We start from the raw sequence: 21037 nt of genomic DNA, 5'->3' as shown, positions 1-21037 counted from the left end.
CAGGAACATGATGGAGCTATCTAAGGAGGATGCCATCTAAACAACTGTAGAAACCACCCTCTATCACCTGTCAAACTACAATGGAAGACTCATAAGACAAGCTGAGAAGACTCAAGAGTTGGTCACCCAATACTTAGAGTCAAGTAATTGAACATTTGACCGTGACCATGTCATATGCTTGGTCTTCATTCACAACTACAACCATACCACCCAGCTGGTCCTTGTGCTTTTACTCTAATGCTCCCAAGGTGTACTTTCCCATGACCACAAACATGTACAGAGCACAAACACTCACGAACTGGAGTTTCTTGGGCAACGAATGTTATCAAACATTGATGATGTCACTGCAACATCCTCATCCAATAGTCGCCCATCCTGCTCTCCAGCCAATGTCTGCTCTCCCACCCTTTACCCCTACACATCCTCTCCCCTCTCCCCTGTACCCCTCTCTACACCTCCTCTTACTGAGCTGCCCCTCACTTTCCTCCCCTTGCACCCCGACCTCTCTTCCCCTCCTTCCCTCCCCCACCCCTGCTGCTACTTGCTTACAGAAGGACAGGAGCAGAGGAGTGGACTTCCCTCCCCCTTGCACCATCTCAGACAGTATTATTACCATACTGTTAGATAAGGAGAGACATAGTGTAGGGTAGCATCTATCCCAGTGATGAGAGTTTCTTCCCTGCATGATTCCAGGTAGAGCTTGCTGCCATAGATAAGCATGTGGTTTGTCATGATGTGAGACTAGGGGTGGGACCTGGAGAATGGGAATACCCTTGCTTCGAACGGTTCAGGTTCGGACAAGAACTGTTCCAAGTGTTTAGAAATGACGATTGGACAAATATTGTTTGGAAAAATATTTGTGTGCTATTTCCTTGTGTGACCTGGAACCTTTGTGATCCATCCACTTTAAACTTGACCCTCCATGGCTCGTGAAATCCTTAAACCAAAACAGCTACTTACCATTGAAACCCATTCCAGCTAGCAAGTATATACTGGCCCAGGAGTGGCCCACTGCCAGCATGGTTTACGGCCCACAGCTGGAAACCAAATGCGGCCCAACAACATTTTGCCCAGATATCTTACGGACATAAAAGTAGCAGTTGGTCACTTTTAAGTGGATGTGTAATAACTGAATGACACTGTATGTGGTTATTTGAACACACTCCCACCATGCATTTCACTTACACTAAGAAAAACAGGTGCTATCCAGAACCTAAAAGAGTTCTTAAGCTGTCCCCATAGGATAACCATTTGATTAACCCTTTTTGGTTCCAGATATAACCCTTTTGGTTCCAGGTAGAACCCCTTTGGGTTCTATGTAGACCCCTTCTACAAAGGGTTCTGCCTGGAACCCAAAACAGTTCTTCCTGGAACCAAAAATGGTTTTCCTATGGGGACATCCAAAGAACCCTTTGGAACCCTTTTTTCTAACAGTGTCCTGTATGTTCCCAACAGGTCTACTCCAAGTCCTCATCTTCCTCTCTCTTTTTCATCCTTCCTCTATCCCTCCTTGTGTCCTTTTTCGCTCTCGATATTCGTTCACATGGACTTCTACCTCTATTCTTTCCTTTTCTCATCCTCTCCTCCTGTCTTCCTTTCTCTATCATAATTTGTATATTATTTTCTGACTATTCTCCCTCCTCTCCTTATGTGTCAACGTCTGTTTTCAACAGAGACTTGGAATGTTCTCTTCCTGATGGATCTGTCCATTGGTTTTGCACTGATGTTCTGCCTTGTTCAACTCTTCCTTATTTCCTCCCTGGTCTTGCTGTCCTACTGCTCTAATGGATTGTTGGACTGGCTCAAACTGCACCCACCAACTCTCATTTCCTGGTTGCCGATAGTGATCATTTGGCTGCTTGAGGTCAAATGGGGGTCAAAAGTCAAGGTTGAAATCCAATCAGGTCAAGAGGTAAACACTGTCCATCCTGTCGAATGGGTTGTGTATTGAATGGCACCTTTTTCATGTTATAGTGCACTTCTTTTGAATCAAAGCCTAGGTGAAAATCAGAAATAGTGTGTCATTTGAGATGTGTTCCTATGAGCAACATACAAATTGTCTGATAAGATAAAAAATACTTTAGACAAAGACCTTAATTAATGCCAGACAAATCCAGACCTCTTTGTAGCATCCAACGGAACACTTCCAAATCCATAGCTAGGTACTGTATACTGTAGGTCATATACAGTGGCTATGGCTCTGGTTAATGCCCTTCATTCATGGTGACCTGGAAGTAGATGATTCATTGGCATGAGCCTTCCATTCTCACATTTACAGCAGGACTCCAACTCCCCTCCCAGAATGCGCTCTGGCTCAGTCAGCCCCTGCTGACTGAAACCCTTCCTCCCCCCTGGATGCTGTGACCTGCTCTGAACTCACTTTCTTCTCCAACTTCCCCATTTCCTGTTTGTCTACCTTAAAGCCGGCGGCCATGTTGTATCTCACACAGAGTCGAACGACATTACTGTTTCAGCGCGTGGAGCCGCCCTCCCCCATCCAGGACGGGCCTCTCAGCCTCCCTCCTACCCATCCGGCAGACCCCGTCAACAGCCTGTGAGTAGACCCCCCCCCAACTCTCTCTCTGGGTCTCTCTCTCTGTCCTCTCCCTCTCTCTCTGTTTTCTCTCTCCCTCTTTCTCTGCAGCCAGAGGGAGGATGGGTAGTGGCTCCACAGGTGGAGTGTCATCCATGAGAAGGAGGAGCAGGACGACACGCTGGGCGGACACGCCTCACGTGTAGAGGACCACTGTGTGTATGTGCGTGTGTAGTGTGTTCAGAAAGGCTGGTGTATGGGTTTGTGGGGATGAGTGCATTCAGTTAGCCTCATACAAGCGCTGAATGCATGGGTCTGATGAAGGTGATGTATATGGGGCCTGGTTTGTGTGTATGCATGTGTGTGTCCGTGTTTGTCTATTCGTGTGTATATATGTCCCTGGTCTGACTGTGTGTGTGTGTTGTAGACTGGTGGAGGGAGGTGGTGTGTGTGTGTGTGTGTGTGTGTGTGTGTGTGTGTGTGTGTGTGTGTGTGTGTGTGTGTGTGTGTGTGTGTGTGTGTGTGTGTGTGTGTGTGTGTGTGGTGTGTGTGTGTGTGTGTGCGAGGGGCCTGTCTGACTGTCTGTGTGTTGTAGACCGGTGGAGGGGGGGGGTTCCAGAGAGCCAGTCGTGGGTGACAGTGCGGGCTCAGGAGATGTCCCAGAGAGTAGGCAGCTGGAGTCCTGAGGGACAGCACTCTGAGGATGGCCTGGACAGCAGGCATAACTCGCAGGTAACGCATTTACACAGGTGCGCGCACGCACACACACACACACACACACACACACATACACACACACCAGCATCCAGAGAAATCCCTGGACAACAGACATAACTCATAAGTGTATATACACGCACATGCATACGCACAAATACAGATCAATACAGTACGTGCATGTAACATGTACAGTATGTCATTGCACACAAGAACACACTAATAAATGGTTCCCAGTAAACATGAAATAGTGATTTTCTTTCATGCTATTCATGTTTCATGTTGTCAGAACATCCACATATTTTCATTGGACTGGTTCATATAGAGCTAGTTTCCTGGTGCTCTTTCCTTACAGGATATTTAGGGTCATCATTGTTGAATCAACTCATACACAGAGTCACCGCTGGCTCTGTTTTATTCCAGCCTATTGTCCCTACAGCTCCTCTCCCCTATAGGCACTTAGACAGATCTGAAAGGTGTATAGGTGTAAGCAATACAGCACATTCATCTAATGGCTTTGAGTCATTACTAATCCTTTCAGATCGACATGAAGGGCCCAGGAGTTAGAGTTAGTTATTGGGAAAATGTGAACATGATGGTTTCCCTATAACCTGCCCTGATTGGCTATGCCTGCTTAAACCCTCCCACCATTCACATCCCATATCCATCTATCCCCCTCAGCCCCCAGGCCCACAACCTCCAAGCCCTCATCCCCAGGCCCTCAGCCCCCAAACCCTCATCCCCCCTAAATAACATAATATTATCAAAATCAAAATCCGTCTGTTTGTTTTTTGTATTGGCTGCGTCTCAATCCATCTAATACGCCTATGTCGGCCTTCTGCATTTGTGGTGGAAAGTGGCAGAACTACAGCACTGTTTGTCAGACCAGGAGACATCCCGAAAATCGTTCTTCTCACGAAAACGTCTGTAGCGTGCAAACGATGGTGTTCTCCGTTTTGCTTTACGACACCCACAAGTGTCACTGGACTCGTCTGAAGGGAATCGAAAGGAATCGAAATATGGAAGTATGCGATATATATACAAAAGTATGTGAACACCTCTTCAAATTAGTGGATTTGGATATTTCAGCCAAACCCGTTGCTGACAGGTGTATAAAATCAAGCACACAGCCATGCAATCTCCATAGACAAACATTGGCAGTAGAATGGCCTTACTGAAGAGCTCAGTGACTTTCAACGTGGCACCGCCATAGGATGCCACCTTTCGAACAAGTCAGTTCGTCAAATTTCTTCCCTGCTAGAGCTGCTCTGGTCAACTGTAAGTGCTGTTATTGTGAAGTGGCAATGTCAAGGAGCAACAATGGCTCAGCCGCAAAGTAGTAGGCCACACAAGCTCACAGAACGGGACCGCCGAGTGCTGAAGCGTGTAGCGCGTAAAACTAGTCTGTCCTCGGTTGCAACGAGTTCCAAACGGCTTCTGGAAGCAACGTCAGCAAAAGAACTGTTAATTTTTTTATTATTAACATTTTTACATTTTTTAATTTGTTTTTGGGTGTAGATCAGCTTTAATATTCCAGATAGATTGTAGCTTCCATCAATGTACAGTGAGGGAAAAAAGTATTTGAGCCCCTGCTGTTTTTGTACGTTTGCCCACTGACAAAGAAATGATCATTCTATAATTTTAATGGTAGGTTTATTTGAACAGCGAGATACAGAATAACAACTAAAAATTCCAGAAAAACGCATGTCAAAAATGTTATAAATTGATTTGCATTTTAATGAGGGATAAGTATTTGACCCCCTCTCAATCAGAAATATTTCTGGCTCCCAGGTGTCTTTTATACAGGTAACCAGCTGAAATTAGGAGCACACTCTTAAAGGGAGTGCTCTAATCTCAGCTTGTTACCTGTATAAAAGACACCTGTCCACAGAAGCAATCAATCAATCAGATTCCAAACTCTCCACCATGGCCAAGACCAAAGAGCTCTCCAAGGATGTCAGGGACAAGATTGTAGACCTACACAAGGCTGGAATGGGCTACAAGACCATCGCCAAGCAGCTTGGTGAGAAGGTGACAACAGTTGGTGCGATTATTCGCAAATGGAAGAAACACAAAAGAACTGTCAATCTCCCTTGGCCTGGGGCTCCATGCAAGATCTCACCTCATGGAGTTGCAATGATCATGAGAACGGTGAGGAATCAGTACAGAACTACACGGGAGGATCTTGTCAATGATCTCAAGGCAGCTGGGACCATAGTCACCAATAACACACTACGCCATGAAGGACTGAAATCCGGCAGTGCCCGCAAGGTCCCCCTGCTCAAGAAAGCACATATACATGCCCATCTGAAGTTTGCCAATGAATATCTGAATGATTCAGAGGACAACTGGGTGAAAGTGTTGTGGTCAGATAAGACCAAAATGGAGCTCTTTGGCATCACTCAACTCGCCGTGTTTGGAGGAGGAGGAATGCTGCCTATGACCCCAAGAACACCATCCCCACCGTCAAACATGGAGGTGGAAACATTATGCTTTTGGGGTGGTTTTCTGCTAAGGGGACAGGACAACTTCACCGCATCAAAGGGACGATGGACGGGGACATGTACCGTCAAATCTTGGGTGAGAACCTTCTTCCCTCAGCCAGGGCATTGAAAATGGGTCGTGGATGGGTATTCCAGCATGACAATGACCCAAAACACACGGCCAAGGCAACAAAGGAGTGGCTCAAGAAGAAGCACATTAAGGTCCTGGATTGTCCTAGCCAGACTCCAGACCTTAATCCCATAGAAAATCTGTGGAGGGAGCTGAAGGTTCGAGTTGCCAAACGTCAGCCTTGAAACCTTAATGACTTGGAGAAGATCTGCAAAGAGGAGTGGGACAAAATCCCTCCTGAGATGTGTGCAAACCTGGTAGCCAACTACAAGACACGTCTGACCTCTGTGATTGCCAACAAGGGTTTTGCCACCAAGTACTAAGTCATGTTTTGCAGAGGGGTCAAAGATTTATTTCCCTCATTAAAATGCAAATCAATTTATAACATTTTTGACATGCGTTTTTCAGGATATTTTTGTTGTTATTCTGTCTGTCACTGTTCAAATAAACCTACCATTACAATTCTAGACTGATCATTTCTTTGTCAGTGGGCAAACGTACAAAATCAGCAGGGGATCAAATACTTTTTTCCCTCACTGTAATTGTATGCATCAGTTCCAATCCCCCATATGTTTTTGGGTAAATATATACACTGCTCAAAAAAATAAAGGGAACACTTAAACAACACAATGTAACTCCAAGTCAATCACACTTCTGTGAAATCAAACTGTCCACTTAGGAAGCAACACTGATTGACAATACATTTCACATGCTGTTGTGCAAATGGAATAGACAACAGGTGGAAATTATAGGCAATTAGCAAGACAACCCCAATAAAGGAGTGGTTCGGCAGGTGGTGACCACAGACCACTTCTCAGTTCTTATGCTTCCTGGCTGATGTTTTGGTCACTTTTGAATGCTGGTGGTGCTTTCATTCTAGTGGTAGCATGAGACGGAGTCTACAACCCACACAAGTGGCTCAGGTAGTGCAGCTCATCCAGGATGGCACATCAATGCGAGCTGTGGCAAGAAGGTTTGCTGTGTCTGTCAGCGTAGTGTCCAGAGCATGGAGGCGCTAACAGGAGACAGGCCAGTACATCAGGAGACGTGGAGGAGGCCGTAGGAGGGCAACAACCCAGCAGCAGGACCGCTACCTCCGCCTTTGTGCAAGGAGGAGCAGGAGGAGCACTGCCAGAGCCCTGCAAAATGACCTCCAGCAGGCCACACATGTGCATGTGTCTGCTCAAACGGTCAGAAACAGACTCCATGAGGGTGGTATGAGGGCCCGACGTCCACAGGTGGGGGTTGTGCTTACAGTCCAACACCGTGCAGGAAGTTTGGCATTTGCCAGAGAACACCAAGATTGGCAAATTCGCCACTGGCGCCCTGTGCTCTTCACAGATGAAGCAGGTTCACACTGAGCACATGTCTCCAGACTCTGTCACGTCTGTCACGCCGTGGAGAACGTTCTGCTGCCTGCAACATCCTCCAGCATGACCGGTTTGGTGGTGGGTCAGTCATGGTGTGGGGTGGCATTTCTTTGGGGGGCCGCACAGCCCTCCATGTGCTCGCCAGAGGTAGCCTGACTGCCATTAGGTACCGAGATGAGATCCTCTGACCCCTTGTGAGACCATATGCTGGTGCGGTTGGCCCTGGGTTCCTCCTAATGCAAGACAATGCTAGACCTCATGTGGCTGGAGTGTGTCAGCAGTTCCTGCAAGAGGAAGGCATTGATGCTATGGACTGGCCCGCCCGTTCCCCAGACCTGAATCCAATTGAGCACATCTGGGACATCATGTCTCGCTCCATCCACCAACGCCACGTTGCACCACAGACTGTCCAGGAGTTGGCAGATGCTTTAGTCCAGGTCTGGGAGGAGATCCCTTAGGAGACCATCCGCCACCTCATCAGGAGCATGCCCAGGCGTTGTAGGGAGGTCATACAGGAACGTGGAGGCCACACACACTACTGAGCCTCATTTTGACTTGTTTTAAGGACATTACATCAAAGTTGGATCAGCCTGTAGTGTGGTTTTCCACTTTAATTTTGAGTGTGACTCCAAATCCAGACCTCCATGGGTTGATAAATTGGATTTCCATTGATTATTTTTGTGATTTTGTTGTCAGCACATTCAACTATGTAAAGAAAAAATTATTTAATACGATTATTTCATTCATTCAGATCTAGGATGTGTTATTTTAGTGTTCCCTTTATTTTTTTGAGCAGTATATATATATATATATATATATATGTAACGATTGGCGTCGGGTGATGAGGAAGCGGACCAAAACGCAGCTGGGAGCGAACACATGTTTATTCAACACCATGGAATTAAACATGTACACAAAATTCAAGAAAATACCGATACGTTACTTGCTCAAACAAAGAGACAACAACCCACAAACATCGTGGGGGGAAAGGAACTTAAATGTGATTCCCAATCAGACATAACTAGCGACAGCTGTCTGATTGGAAATCACCCCCGAGCCCAACATAGAAATAAACCACAAAGAAAGGCTGTAACAAAACATAGAAAATAAACCATAGAAATACCACACCCTGACCAAAATAGCAGAGTTCCCCTGGTCAGGGCGTGACAGTACCCCCCCTCCAACGGTGCGTACTCCCGGCGCACCAACCTAAAGTCTATTAGGGGGAACCCGGGTGGGCGCCTCACCCTCGGTGGAGGCTCTGGCCCCGGGCGTGTTTCTCCCCCTGCCTCCACCCTAGCCCTACCCCTCTGGCCCGGACTGGACCACGGTGGAGCGGCATGCTCAGGCTCCGGAGCGGAGCCGCCGACCGGAACAGGACTGGTCACCGGTGGACCGGACACAGGCCGGGCCGGACTGTGGACACGCGCCGTGGGCTTGGTGCGGGGAACAGGGACGGGCCGGACAGGACCGGGGACACGCACCACCAACCTGGTGCGGGGAAGCAGGGACGGGCCGGACTGGCCTGGGGACACGCACCACCAACCTGGTGCGGGGAGCAGGGACGGGCCGGACTGGACTGGGGACACGCACCACCGGCTTGGTGCGGGGAGCCGGGATGGGCCGGACAGGACTGTGGACACGCACCACTAACCTGGTGCGGGGAGCAGGAATGGGCCGGACAGGACTGGGGACACGCACCACTAACCTGGTGCGGGGAGCAGGGACGGGCCGGACTGGACTGGGGACACGCACCACTGGCTTGGTGCGGGGAGCAGGGACGGGCCGGACTGGACTGGGGACACGCACCACTGGCTTGGTGCGGGGAGCAGGGATGGGCCGGACAGGACTGTGGACATGCACCACTAACCTGGTGCGGGGAGCAGGGACGGGCCGGACTGGACTGGGGACGTCTGGCAGCTCGGGACAGTCTGGGCAGTCTGGCCACTCCGGCAGTTCAGCGCAGTCTGGCCACTCCGGCAGTTCAGCGCAGTCTGGCCACTCCGGCGACTGTTGACTGGCGGGCAGCTCCGACGACTGTTGACTGGCGGGCAGCTCCGACGACTGTTGACTGGCGGGCAGCTCCGACGACTGTTGACTGGCGGGCAGCTCCGACGATTGTTGACTGGCGGGCAGCTCTGACGACTGTCGACAGGCGGACAGCTCTGACGACTGTTGACTGGCGAGGCTGGGTTCACGCACTTGAAGCCTGGTGCGTGGTGCTGGTACCGGATATATAGGACCATGGAGGCTTACTGGTGGTCTCGAGCTTAACCCTGGCATCACCCTTTCTGGCTGTATGCCTACTACCCCCCTGGTAACTGCGGGGCGCTGGTATAGCGCGTACTGGCCTAAAAACACTTGGCCTCGCCATAACACCCATTACCCCGAAGCGTAAGCCCTGTCCATTAACTGGCCTCCCAGAAACAGTCCGGGGATTTGGCCTGGGGCTCCAAACTTGCCCCGCAAAACTCCCCTTGTGCCCCCCCCAAAAAAAATTATTGGGGAGGCCTCTCGAGTTTCCTCAACTCCTCGTTCCTCTGCTGCTTGGTCCTGGTTTGGTGGGTTGTTCTGTAACGATTGGCGTCGGGTGATGAGGAAGCGGACCAAAACACAGCTGGGAGCGAACACATGTTTATTCAACACCATGGAATTAAACATGTACACAAAATTCAAGAAAAATACCGATACGTTACTTGCTCAAACAAAGAGACAACAACCCACAAACATCGTGGGGGGAAAGGAACTTAAATGTGATTCCCAATCAGACATAACTAGCGACAGCTGTCTGATTGGAAATCACCCCCGAGCCCAACATAGAAATAAACCACAAAGAAAGGCTATAACAAAACATAGAAAATAAACCATAGAAATACCACACCCTGACCAAAATAGCAGAGTTCCCCTGGTCAGGGCGTGACAATATATATATATATATATATAAAGGTTCGGTTTGGACACACCTACTCATTCAAGGGTTTGTCTTTATTTTTTACTAGACATCAAAACTATGAAATAGCACATATGGAATCATGTAGTATCCAGAAAAGTGTTAAACCTATCAAAATACATTTTAGATTATTCAAAGTAGCCACCACATGCCTTGATGACAGCTTTGCACACTCTTGGCATTCTCTCAACCAGCTTCATGAGGTAGTCACCTGGAATGCTTTTCCAGCAGTCTTGAAGGAGTTCCCACATATGCTGAGCACTTGTGGCTGCTTTTCTTTCACTCTGCGGTCCAACCCATCCCAAACCATCTCAATTGGGTTGAGGTCGGGTGATTGTGGAGGCCAGGTCATCTGATGAATCAATCTATCACTCTTATTCTTGGTCAAATAGCCCTTACACAGCCTGGAGGTGTGTTTTGGGACATTGTCATGTTGAAAAACAAATGATAGTCCCACTAAGCACAAACCAGATGGGATAGCATATCACTGCAGAATGCTGTGGTAGTCATGCTGGTTAAGTGTGTCTTGAATTCTAAATAAATCGCAGACAGTGTCACCAGCAAAGCAACCCCAAAACATCACACCTCCTCCTCCATGCTTCACGGAGGGAACTACACATGCAAAGATAATCTGTTCACCTACTCTGTGTCTCACAAAGACCAACAATCTCCAATTTGGACTCATCAGACCAAAGGACAGATTTCCACCGTTCTAATGTCCATTGTCGTGTTTCTTGGCCCAAGCAAGTCTCTACTTCTTATTGGTGTCCTTTAGTAGTGGTTTCTTTGCAGCAATTCGACCCTGAAGGCCTGATTCACGCAGTCTCCACTGAACAGTTGATGTTGAGATGTGTGTCTTACTTAAACTCTGTGAAGCATTTATTTGGGTTGCAATTTCTGAGAATGGTAACTCTAATGAAATTATCCTCTGCAGCAGAGATAACTCTGGGTCTTCCTTTCCTGTGGCGGTCCTCATGAGAGCCAGTTTCATCATAGCGCTTGATGGTTTTTGCGACTGCACTTGAAGAAACCTTCGAAGTTCTTGACATTTTCTGAATTGACTGACCTTCATGTCCTAAAGTAATGATGGACTGTCATTTCTCTTTGCTTATTAGAGCTGTTCTTTCCATAATATGGACTTGGTCTTTTACCAAATAGGGCTATCTTCTTATACCATCCCAACACAACTGATTGGCTCAAAGGCAAGAAAGGAAATAACTTCCCACAAATTTACTTTTAACAAGGCACACCTGTTAACCTTATATGAAATGGATTCCAGGTGGCTACCTCATGAAGCTGGTTGAGAGGATGCCAAAAGTGTGCAACGCTGTCGTCAAGGCAAAGGGTGGCTACTTTAAAGTATCTCAAATATAAAATATATTTTGATTTGTTTTACACATTTTTGGGTTACTACATGATTCCATATGTGTTATTTCATAGTTTTTATGTCTTCACTATTATTCTACAATGTAGAACATAGTAAAAAAAATAATAATTGGAATGAGTAGGTGTGTCCGAACTTTGTACTGGTACTATATATATTTGTTTATATAGACCTTAATCAAATAGCTAAATGATCCATGGTAGACCATCTTAAAACAATTCCATGTTTAGCATAGACTTTAGAGGGTACATTCACTTCAATGGGGGGTAGGGATGTCCCAAGGATACCGGATAGCACGGACACCAAGCCTCAGCCCCCAAACCTTCAGCCCCCAAGCCCTCTATTCCCAAGCCCCCTGCACCGAAGCCCACTTGTACTGAAGCCCTCTGGACCGAAGCCACCTGCCACCGAAGCCCCCTACGCAGAAGGCCCCCTGCACAGAAGCCCTCTGCACCGAAGCCCCCTGCACCGAAGCCCCCTGTACCGAAGCCACCTGCACAGAAGCCCATGCACCGGAAGCCCCCTGTACGAATGCCCCCTGTACCGTAGCCCCCTGCACCGAAAGACCCCTGCACCCAGCCCCCTGCACCAAAGCCCCCTGCACCGAAAGCACCCTGCCACCAAGCCCCTGCCTCAGCTCAGCAGTTCCCGCTCTTGATCCAAGTCCAGGTCCAAGTCCTAGCTCCTAGACCACAGCCCTAGCCCCTCGCCCTAGATCTAAACCTAGCCTTAAACCTTCCCCCGTCCCCCGTCCCCATGTTCCCAGGCCCAAACCCCAGTCCCTCCCACACTACACTACATGCTACTGTACACCACAGGAAGCTGCTGAGGGGAAGATGGCTCATAACAATAGCTGGAATGGAGCAAATGGAATGTCATCAAACACATGGAAACCATGTATTTGATACTATTCCATTCACTCCAATCCAACCATTATAATGAGCCCGTCCTCCCCAATTAAGGTCCCAACAACCTCCTGTGCTGTACACACTACACTCACCCACACTCACATGGGATAAAGGATGACAAACAGACCATTGTCTCCGGTCATATTCCTCATCACAGTCACGCCTGCTCTCACTCTATTTTGCAGACGGTAGAGATGAGAGAGATGGGGCGTGATGGTTACTCGGATACCGAGCACTTTCTGCCAATGGAAGGCCACGGAAGGGCCGCTTCCATGCCACGCCTTCCAGGCGAAAACCCAAGTGAGCACCCCTCATTTCCTCTCCTCCCTCCCTCTCTCGCTCCCTCTGTCTTTCCATCTCCTTGACTCAATCTCCACGATAAAACTACATGGCTAGAGACACACCAAAGACTAGAGACAGACTATTTATAATCCAACACAGTGCATAACAAAATACTATAAACATTGCTGAAAATAGACACGTGATATTTCAAGCATATTTTTATAAATGCATGGTAATTTGACGTGATATCATGCATTTTGACGTAGCTCCCCTTTCTATGCTGTTGAAATATCGCCCATAGGATGTTTGCCAGACAGACTTACAGGTAAGTCTTACAGAATTACCATACCAAATACCCCAACACCCCACTCTTCCCATCCTCTTCTCCTCCTCTCCACTCATCCCCTACTGCATGGAGGGGTGTTACTGTGGTTGTCCCTTCTCATCCAGTACCAAGTCATCTTGCTATATTGTCACACACACTCTTTGTTTAAAGTAGTCCATCGATCCGATGATGGACTTTCCACTACTGCTTGTGGGTTCACTGATGACTGTGTAATCTGATGCGGGATGCACACTGTTGCCACAGACAGAGCACACAAAGGCTGTCCTGTTTGAGGCCGGTGAAGTAATGGTCTCTGTTCACTCCTTTTTTCCTCGGTCTACTGCACTCCTTGGAGGGCAGAGGTCACGCCAGGTGGAACGGTCCGCAGCAAACAGTCTGGAGGGAGGCAGAGTCCACACTTCTTTAGTGATGTCTTCAGTGGTCCTTAGCCACTTTTTCTGCCCACCTGAAGAGCAACGGCCCAGTTGTAGCTGTCCATACAGCATATTTCGCGGCAGGCGATCCTCTAGCATCCAGATGGCATGGCCGAGCCATCTAAGCTGGTGGTGTGTGATGGACGCTCCAATACTCATGCAGTTGGTTTTTTGTAGGATCTCTGAGTGCGGAACACGGTCCTGCAGGTCACTTCAAAGTGCGTTGAAGGCATTCTATGTGAAAGGACTCCAGTTGTTTACATGTCGGCTTTAGACTGTACGTGTTTCACATCCATAAAGGAGTGTAGATACACACACTGCCTGGTAGACTGGAACTTGGTGTGGGAGGTGCAGGTTGCTGTTTGTTGAAAACACTCTTCCTTAGCCGTCCAACAGATGACAAGGTCTGTTTGACCCGATTCTGGATATCCTGGTCGAGGGGATTGCTTCCAAGATATAAAAAATGTGATACAATTGGCACGTGAGGAGTCTGAGATGGAGAATGCAGGTGTTTTCAGGCGGAGGATCAGATGACCACTGACATAGGACCTCTGTTTTTGGGACGTTAACAGACAGCCCCATAGGCTGTATGCTCTCACAGCTGCTCTGACTGTGGCTTGTAGAGCTTCTGGGGTATGTGCCAAAGAGTGCAATCATCTGCATACTGAAGCTCATGTACTTGTAAGATTTGAGCTTTATGGCAGCTTGGAGTTTTCCTAATGTTGAAGAAGTTCCATCCAAGTCCAGGGTCGCCCCACTCTCTGTTTCCATGTCCTTGTGCAGGACTGCTGTGGCACCACAGGAGGAAGCATTGAATAGGACCGGCGCAAGCATCCAACCTTGCCTCCCACCAGTACCAACTCTAAAGGGTTCAGACTCCTGCACCGGCTAATTCTTACTCTGGCCACCATCCCTCATGGATCTGCATGCAGGACGTCACACATTTCCCAGTGCAGCCATACTGCAGGAGGACCTTCCAAAGGAGTTCACGGTGTACTGTGTCAAAGGCTTTGGAGAGATCCAGAAAGGCCATGAAACAGGTCTTGTCTGTTCGCCTGCAATTTTCCTGATGTTGGTGTGCACTGAAGATCATGTCTACCATGCTTCTGTTCTTTCTGAAGCCGCACTGGGACTCCGATAGCAGATCTTCAGTGATGGTGTAGATGATTCTGTGGTGGATGACCTTTGCCAGGACTTTGACAGCAACTGGAGGAATGATATACCCCTGCTGTTGCCGCAGATGGATTGCCCCCTTGTTTTTTGTATATATGTTTGCATCCCTCCATTGATCGGGGATGTGCTCTTGTCTCCATATCTCAGAGATGAGCAGGCAAACTGCTCTGGTACAGAAATAGCCCCCCAGTTTTAGGATCTCAGCAGGGATGGAGTCAGGTCCAGGAGTTTAGTTATTCTTCAGTGACCTGACGGTGGGTGCAGACCTCAGAAAAGGTGGGTGGGAGATCAAGGCTCTGGATGGTGGGCAGTGTTCGGAGCTCCTCCAGGACTGAGTAGTCACTGGGCTCGCCTGGTTAAGAGGGCTTCATCTCTGGACTATCGTAGTTTGGTCCTTTATGGGAGTGGACCCATCTGCACTATCTTAGGGTACAGAGAAAGCAACTTCTTTAGCCATAGGTTGTCTTCGAGGCATCATACAACTTATGCATGTTTTATCTGTCCCAACAAGATTTAATTTCTTGTGCTTGGAGATCCACTACTCATTTTGTCGTAGAGTTCTCTGTGCCTCCTTCCACTGCTACACGCACGCACACACACACACACACACACACACACACACATCCCCCCCCCACAACACACCCAGCACTCGTACATTCTTCCTTCTGCCCTCATAACGATCACTGCTGTTAAGCCCCAGATCTTCTTTCTTTATTTCTCTTTCTCTCTCCAGCTAAAGTTCTTATCTTCTATCTAAATCAATCTTTATTTCTCTTTCTCTCTCCAGCTAAAGTTCTTATCTTCTATCTAAATCAATCTTTATTTCTCTTTCCTCTCTCCAGCTAAAGTTCTTATCTTCTATCTAAATCAATCTTTTATTTCTCTTTCTCTCTCCAGCTAAAGTTCTTATCTTCTATCTAAATCAATCTTTATTTCTCTTTCTCTCTCCAGCTAAAGTTCTTATCTTCTATCTAAATCAATCTTTTATTTCTCTTTCTCTCTCCAGCTAAAGTTCTTATCTTCTATCTAATCATTATTTTATTTCCCTCTTCTCTAATGGTTTTGCTACAAAGGTGACTTGAAATGTGGGGTTTTGTTTCAACTGGTTTGAATTTGAAATCATGCCCAACTGCCAATGATCTAGTGTCATTTTGGGGTCAATATTTCTTTGAGAAGATATTGTTCAAGTGGTCTAGTAGTGTACTGTCATACTCAAACTAAAAAAGATATAGTAAATAGAATATCTTATCATAAGGTGAATGCACCAATTTGTAAGTCGCTCTGGATAAGAGCGTCTGCTAAGTGACGTAAATGTAAATGTAAATCTTGAAACAACAACTGTCACCAGGTTGAAACAGTGTTTTTGCTCTGATATGAGTAAGTGAGCTGCTGCTATGTGTGGATGTGTGACTATGTCCTGATGTCCTGACAGAGTGTGTATTTGTCGGTGTGTGTGTGTGTGTGTGTGTGTTGTCCAGTCTTCTTTCGTTCTCTTGTGTGTCGTAAGTTGTGCCTTTTCACTGTACTGTTGTTTTTGCCGTAGTAGCATGGTGTGTTATGGTGTTGATGGGTGTTGTTGCTATGGTGACTGTGGTGTAGATGGTAGTGTTGTTGCCATGGTGACCCTGTCTATAACACTGTCTCTGGCCCTCCAGTGTCTGTGCGCTACTGTGGTAAGTGTTGTTTCTCCCCTCACCGCTGCTTTTGTGTCTAACCGGGTTCTCTCTCTCTCTCCTCTCCTCTCCTCCCTCTCACCTCCCTTTCTTTTCGGGTTATCCTCACCCATATTTATCCCCCTCTCCATTTCTCCCTCGCTCTCTGCCCACGCCTCCCCGTTATCCGATTTTCACCCCCTCCCCTTACCTTCTTCACCTCTCCCTTGACTATTTATTTGCGTATCCGTCCCTCTCTCCTTCCCTGTCCCTCTGTCCTCTTCTGTGTGTCTGTGTGTGCTCTACCTGTGCTGTATCCGTGGCTGTGGTGTGTGTGTGCATGTGTGTGTCTTCTCTGTGCTCACACAGCTGCGAAGGAAAGGGAGGCAGCGTGGAAATAACCTCAGTGTATGTACCCGTCTCCCCCATCTCTCCCCCATCTCTCCCCCTTCTTTCTTTCTTTCTTCTCTCTCTTTCTTTCTTTCTTCTCTCACTCACTGATTCACTCACTCAAGAAAACCCTTATTCTCTTTCTCTGTCTGTCTCCATCTGCCTCTCTCTCCTCATGACATCTCCTAACATGGTTGTGAATTTCTAAGTCAGTTAAACACATAGTTCTTAGCTGATTCAACTGGATTTCATAAGTTCAGACAATTTGATTAATTATAGCCATCTGAACTTTTTTTGTCAACACAACTGTTATGTTGCTTCAGTTGATTTGACTTCATGGTTGTGGATTTCTAAGTTGAGTACACACATAGCGCTTAGCTGATTCAACTTGATTTCATAAGTTTAAAAAAATTGCAACTCAACAAAGGTTGCTGACTTGGCTATATAAAATTAGTCATTTTGACTGAATCGCAATATGTTTTTGTACAGTGTGTCTCCCTCTCTCCCCCACCTCTCTCTTTCTCTCTGTCCTCTCTCTGAGTTTATCCATTTATGTGTATCTTATGTGTCTTTCCTCTCATTTCTCTCTTTTCTCAAACAATAGCTGGTACTCTTCCCCTCCTATTTGTCTTTGACTACCCTGTTTGTTGACACATAAGACTGACTGATTGCAGGGTAGGAGCTTCAAGCTCTGATTCTTCCACTAACCAATTTCAATTCAGTTCGAATCAAATGTGTTTTATGGCATGATTACTCTAACGCTAAAACCCAAATTGACCCCTATCCTCTAATGTAGATCTTATCTAAAAAGATTGGTTACTGTATGTACACTGAGTATACCAAAAATTAGGAACACCCAATGGCGATTTTAGCATGTCAATTTTGGTGGGAGAATGTTTGTTTATTTTATTCATGCCAGCAAAGCCACCACACAACACAACACTAAACAATACATTCATTGCACTATAATGGTGACAAACGGTGCCCAAAAGCTGTTAGGGCCTACGTAAAGCTGTTCCAACAGCAGAGTTTTCTTTTCAGCACCATGGAGGGAATCCTTACCACCGCTACACCTGGCTATCAGGAGAGCCTTGTCTGGCAGCGAAACAGTTCATTCAGCCTCATTTACTGCCTTTTAAAAAACATAACTGACATAGCTGACTTGCTTAAATAAATGTGGTTTCTACTGGTAATTGAGAGGTACAAACTATGGCATAAGGGAACGAGGAGAGGCAATCAGTAATTTTGATTACAACATTAATGAGCGAGCTAAGACGGACGTAGCCAATATAACTATTTGTTCAGCGACAGAAATGTACAGTTACAGAATTCAGAACAAGGGCCGTTCTTATCGTATTGTCCCTGTACACAAAGTCAGAACCTTAGGAAAAAAAGGGGGCATATAAGCCTAGTTAAATAAAATAATAAACAAATAATAAGCAGACAATTATGATGAAATTTCTCTAAAACAGGCTATAGGCTACATGTGCACCACCAAGTCAGAACAATAGGCTAAGTTATGAGAGGGAAAAGGACCAAATTGTGAGGCACATGGGCTACTAACAGCTTACTACACAACATACACTTAGTATTACTTTATTAGCTACAGTATACATATCTCCCTGGCATATTACATCATTTATGCAGCAGCATACAACACATTTTTGAACTCACCGTTCTGCTGCGCTCACTTGAACAGGAAGGTGGCTCGGCGGTCCTTCTTGTGGACACATTTTGTCATGAAACATTGTCATCAAAGTCTGGCATTCTCTGGATTTATGGTGCTTTCAAGACAACTGGGATTCGGCAAAAACAAGGCAGAATCATGACGTCAGTGATCTTCAGGTCTGAGCTCTAGAAAGAGGCCCGAGTTCCCGACTTGGAATTCCGAGTTGGACGACCGTTCAAAACGTATTTTCCCAGTCAGAACTCCTTTTTTTTCCAGAGTTCCCAGTTGTCTGGAACTCACTGAAATCTGAAATTTCGGGGTTCCGAGTTTCCAGGTGTTTTGAACGCAGCAGAAATCATGTTGGATTGACAACATGGCCAATGTATTCAACCCTTTCTGGCCCATGGTGTTGTGTGTGAATGTTTATCCTTTTAAGCTTGGAAAAGAGACCCTTAAACCCAGACTTGGCCCACACACCCTTTCCACCAAATAGCAGGCAGTGGAAGCAAAATAGTATTTAGCCACTGATTCCTTCCAAACTGCTCATTCTTGAATTTGCGATTTCCAACTTGTTGTGTAATGTTTATGGCCGAATTATCTATAATTTCTCTTCATATGACAAGGATTGAAAAGGATTTGCCTCTAGACTGTCGATGTGATTCATGATGATGACTGCTTGTCTAACTTGCTAGCTAAGATTTTGAAAGTATGACGTTGACATGATCAGTCCAATCAACGCTACGGTAGATATAACGTGATTTGACGTCATTTTATCTGTGGCCAATGACCTTGAGCCTTCTTGGATGGGCACTTCTATTGTAAATTTATGGCAGCACCCAAGGCAGCTTGAACTTTCTAGCTCTTCCTGTAGATTTTACGGTGACGTAGTGTCCCCATGAGTGACAGAACACTGAGCCAATCACGGCGCAACTGGAGAAGATTGCCAACCCCTATGCTCTGTATTTTCCGCTGGCTGCCCCACCCCCACAGAAAGCACTGAGCTAGGCTGAAACACCTGCTGTGTTTTGGAGTTACCTTACTCAAGAAAGCAAAAAAGAGACCATGTTTGTATGCGGCTTTATTAAATCAATAAAATATATTTTTTACACTGTTTGCAAACTGATATGTGACATGTATTAATGCCAAAAGAACATGCAGAACAGCCTCCAGTCTCATTGTCCTCAGATCGACCACTTACCAAATGCGCTAATGTTTTTCAGCCATGGCCTGCAAAGCCACCATTCATCGTTCTGGCGCCGCCTGAGAGCCTATGGGAGCGTTAGAAAATGTCACGTTATGCCAGAGATCCCCTGTTTTGGTTAGAGATGATCAAGAAGACCAAGAAATAGTCAGAGAGAGCGCTTCCTGTTTGGAATCTTCTCAGGTTTTGGCCTGCCAAATGAGTTCTGTTATACTCACAGACACCATTCAAACAGTTTTAGAAACTTTAGGGTGTTTTCTATCCAAATCAAACAATTATATGCATATTCTAGTTACTGGGCAGGAGTAGTAACCAGATTAAATCGGGTACGTTTTTATCCGGCCGTGCAAATACTGCCCCCTATCCCCAATTAATAAGTGACATCAAAAAGGGATCCTAGCTTTCACCTGGTCAGTCTATGTCATGGAAAGAACAGGTGTTCTTAATGTTTTGGATACTCGGCGTCTTCTCAAAATATAAGCAATATGGCAATAGATCCACCCTGCCCTCTGATAAGCCAGATGGATTTTTGCCATATTACTTACATCTTGCCTGGTGAATGTGATTATGCGAGGTCAGGATGTTGGAACAAGGCTAATTTACTTACCTCTCTAGTCCTTGTGCCAAGTGCCAAGCGGGTGGGGTCAAGGTGTTGATTTGGGATTGGCAAACTCTGCACCCTCTCTCTGTCTCTCTCTCTTCCTGCTGCTGCTGCTCTGTGTTGGGTGTACCATGTGTGTTGCGTGTACCATGCCTGTGTGCTTGTCTGTGCTGATGTCATCAATGTGCTGCTGTATTGGTGTTGGTTTTCCATGCATGCCAGGAATATGTGTGCCTTTGTTGGAGTGATTTTGTGCGTGCGTGCGTGCATGCATGTGTGTGTTTGCGTGTATGTGTATGCTTGGTGAGTGTGTTTGTTGTGTGTGCTTGGTGTGTGTGTCCATGTGTGTTTGTGTGTGTGAGGGTATCCTAGCTACACACTGTCTGCTGGTTTCAGTCCATTATCATCTATTCTGGTTTCAACCTGGAATACCAGGGGAGTTAACTCTACAGCCAAATGATCCCTTCGTTCAATAAAGAATCGGAAACCAGCAGACACTGGCGGACTAGTACTGAGCAGGCCTGGTATATACAGTATGCACTATGCAGGTGTGTACCAGTAGCATTATAGGCACTGTCCTGGTGTCCAGCAGCCCTAGGAGGTCAGAGCGGCTCCCCGTGCCCCAGAAAGAGAGCTCCTGAGTGGGGCTGAGGACTCGGGACAGCTCCTATGTGCACGCTGGCAGAGGGGGCTGGCAGAGCCTTGTGCGCAGCCTGGATTGTGTTATGATTTTGGGGGAGGGATTGGTTGGGGATGGGGTGGGTTAGTCTTTTGGGGGATTAGGAGATACTGACCTATCTTTCCAGATGAAGTCATGGATGCATGTCAGGCATGGCCT

General features: G+C 46.8%; 1 protein-coding gene across 1 annotated transcript in view; it reads left to right on the top strand.

Annotated features, from left to right (window-relative positions):
* LOC115170706 (voltage-dependent P/Q-type calcium channel subunit alpha-1A) overlaps positions 1 to 21037 on the top strand; it is a 185431-nt gene that overhangs the window by 124333 nt on the left and 40061 nt on the right. Inside the window, exons 43-44 of the mRNA XM_029726941.1 lie at positions 2451 to 2543; positions 2651 to 2674. Coding sequence (XP_029582801.1) covers positions 2451 to 2543; positions 2651 to 2674 — 117 coding nt within the window. The remainder of the gene's footprint in view (positions 1 to 2450; positions 2544 to 2650; positions 2675 to 21037) is intronic.

This window comes from Salmo trutta, chromosome 32 (assembly GCF_901001165.1).
Source record: "Salmo trutta chromosome 32, fSalTru1.1, whole genome shotgun sequence".
Lineage (NCBI taxonomy): Eukaryota > Metazoa > Chordata > Actinopteri > Salmoniformes > Salmonidae > Salmo > Salmo trutta.
This window is presented reverse-complemented; position numbering and strand designations above follow the sequence as displayed.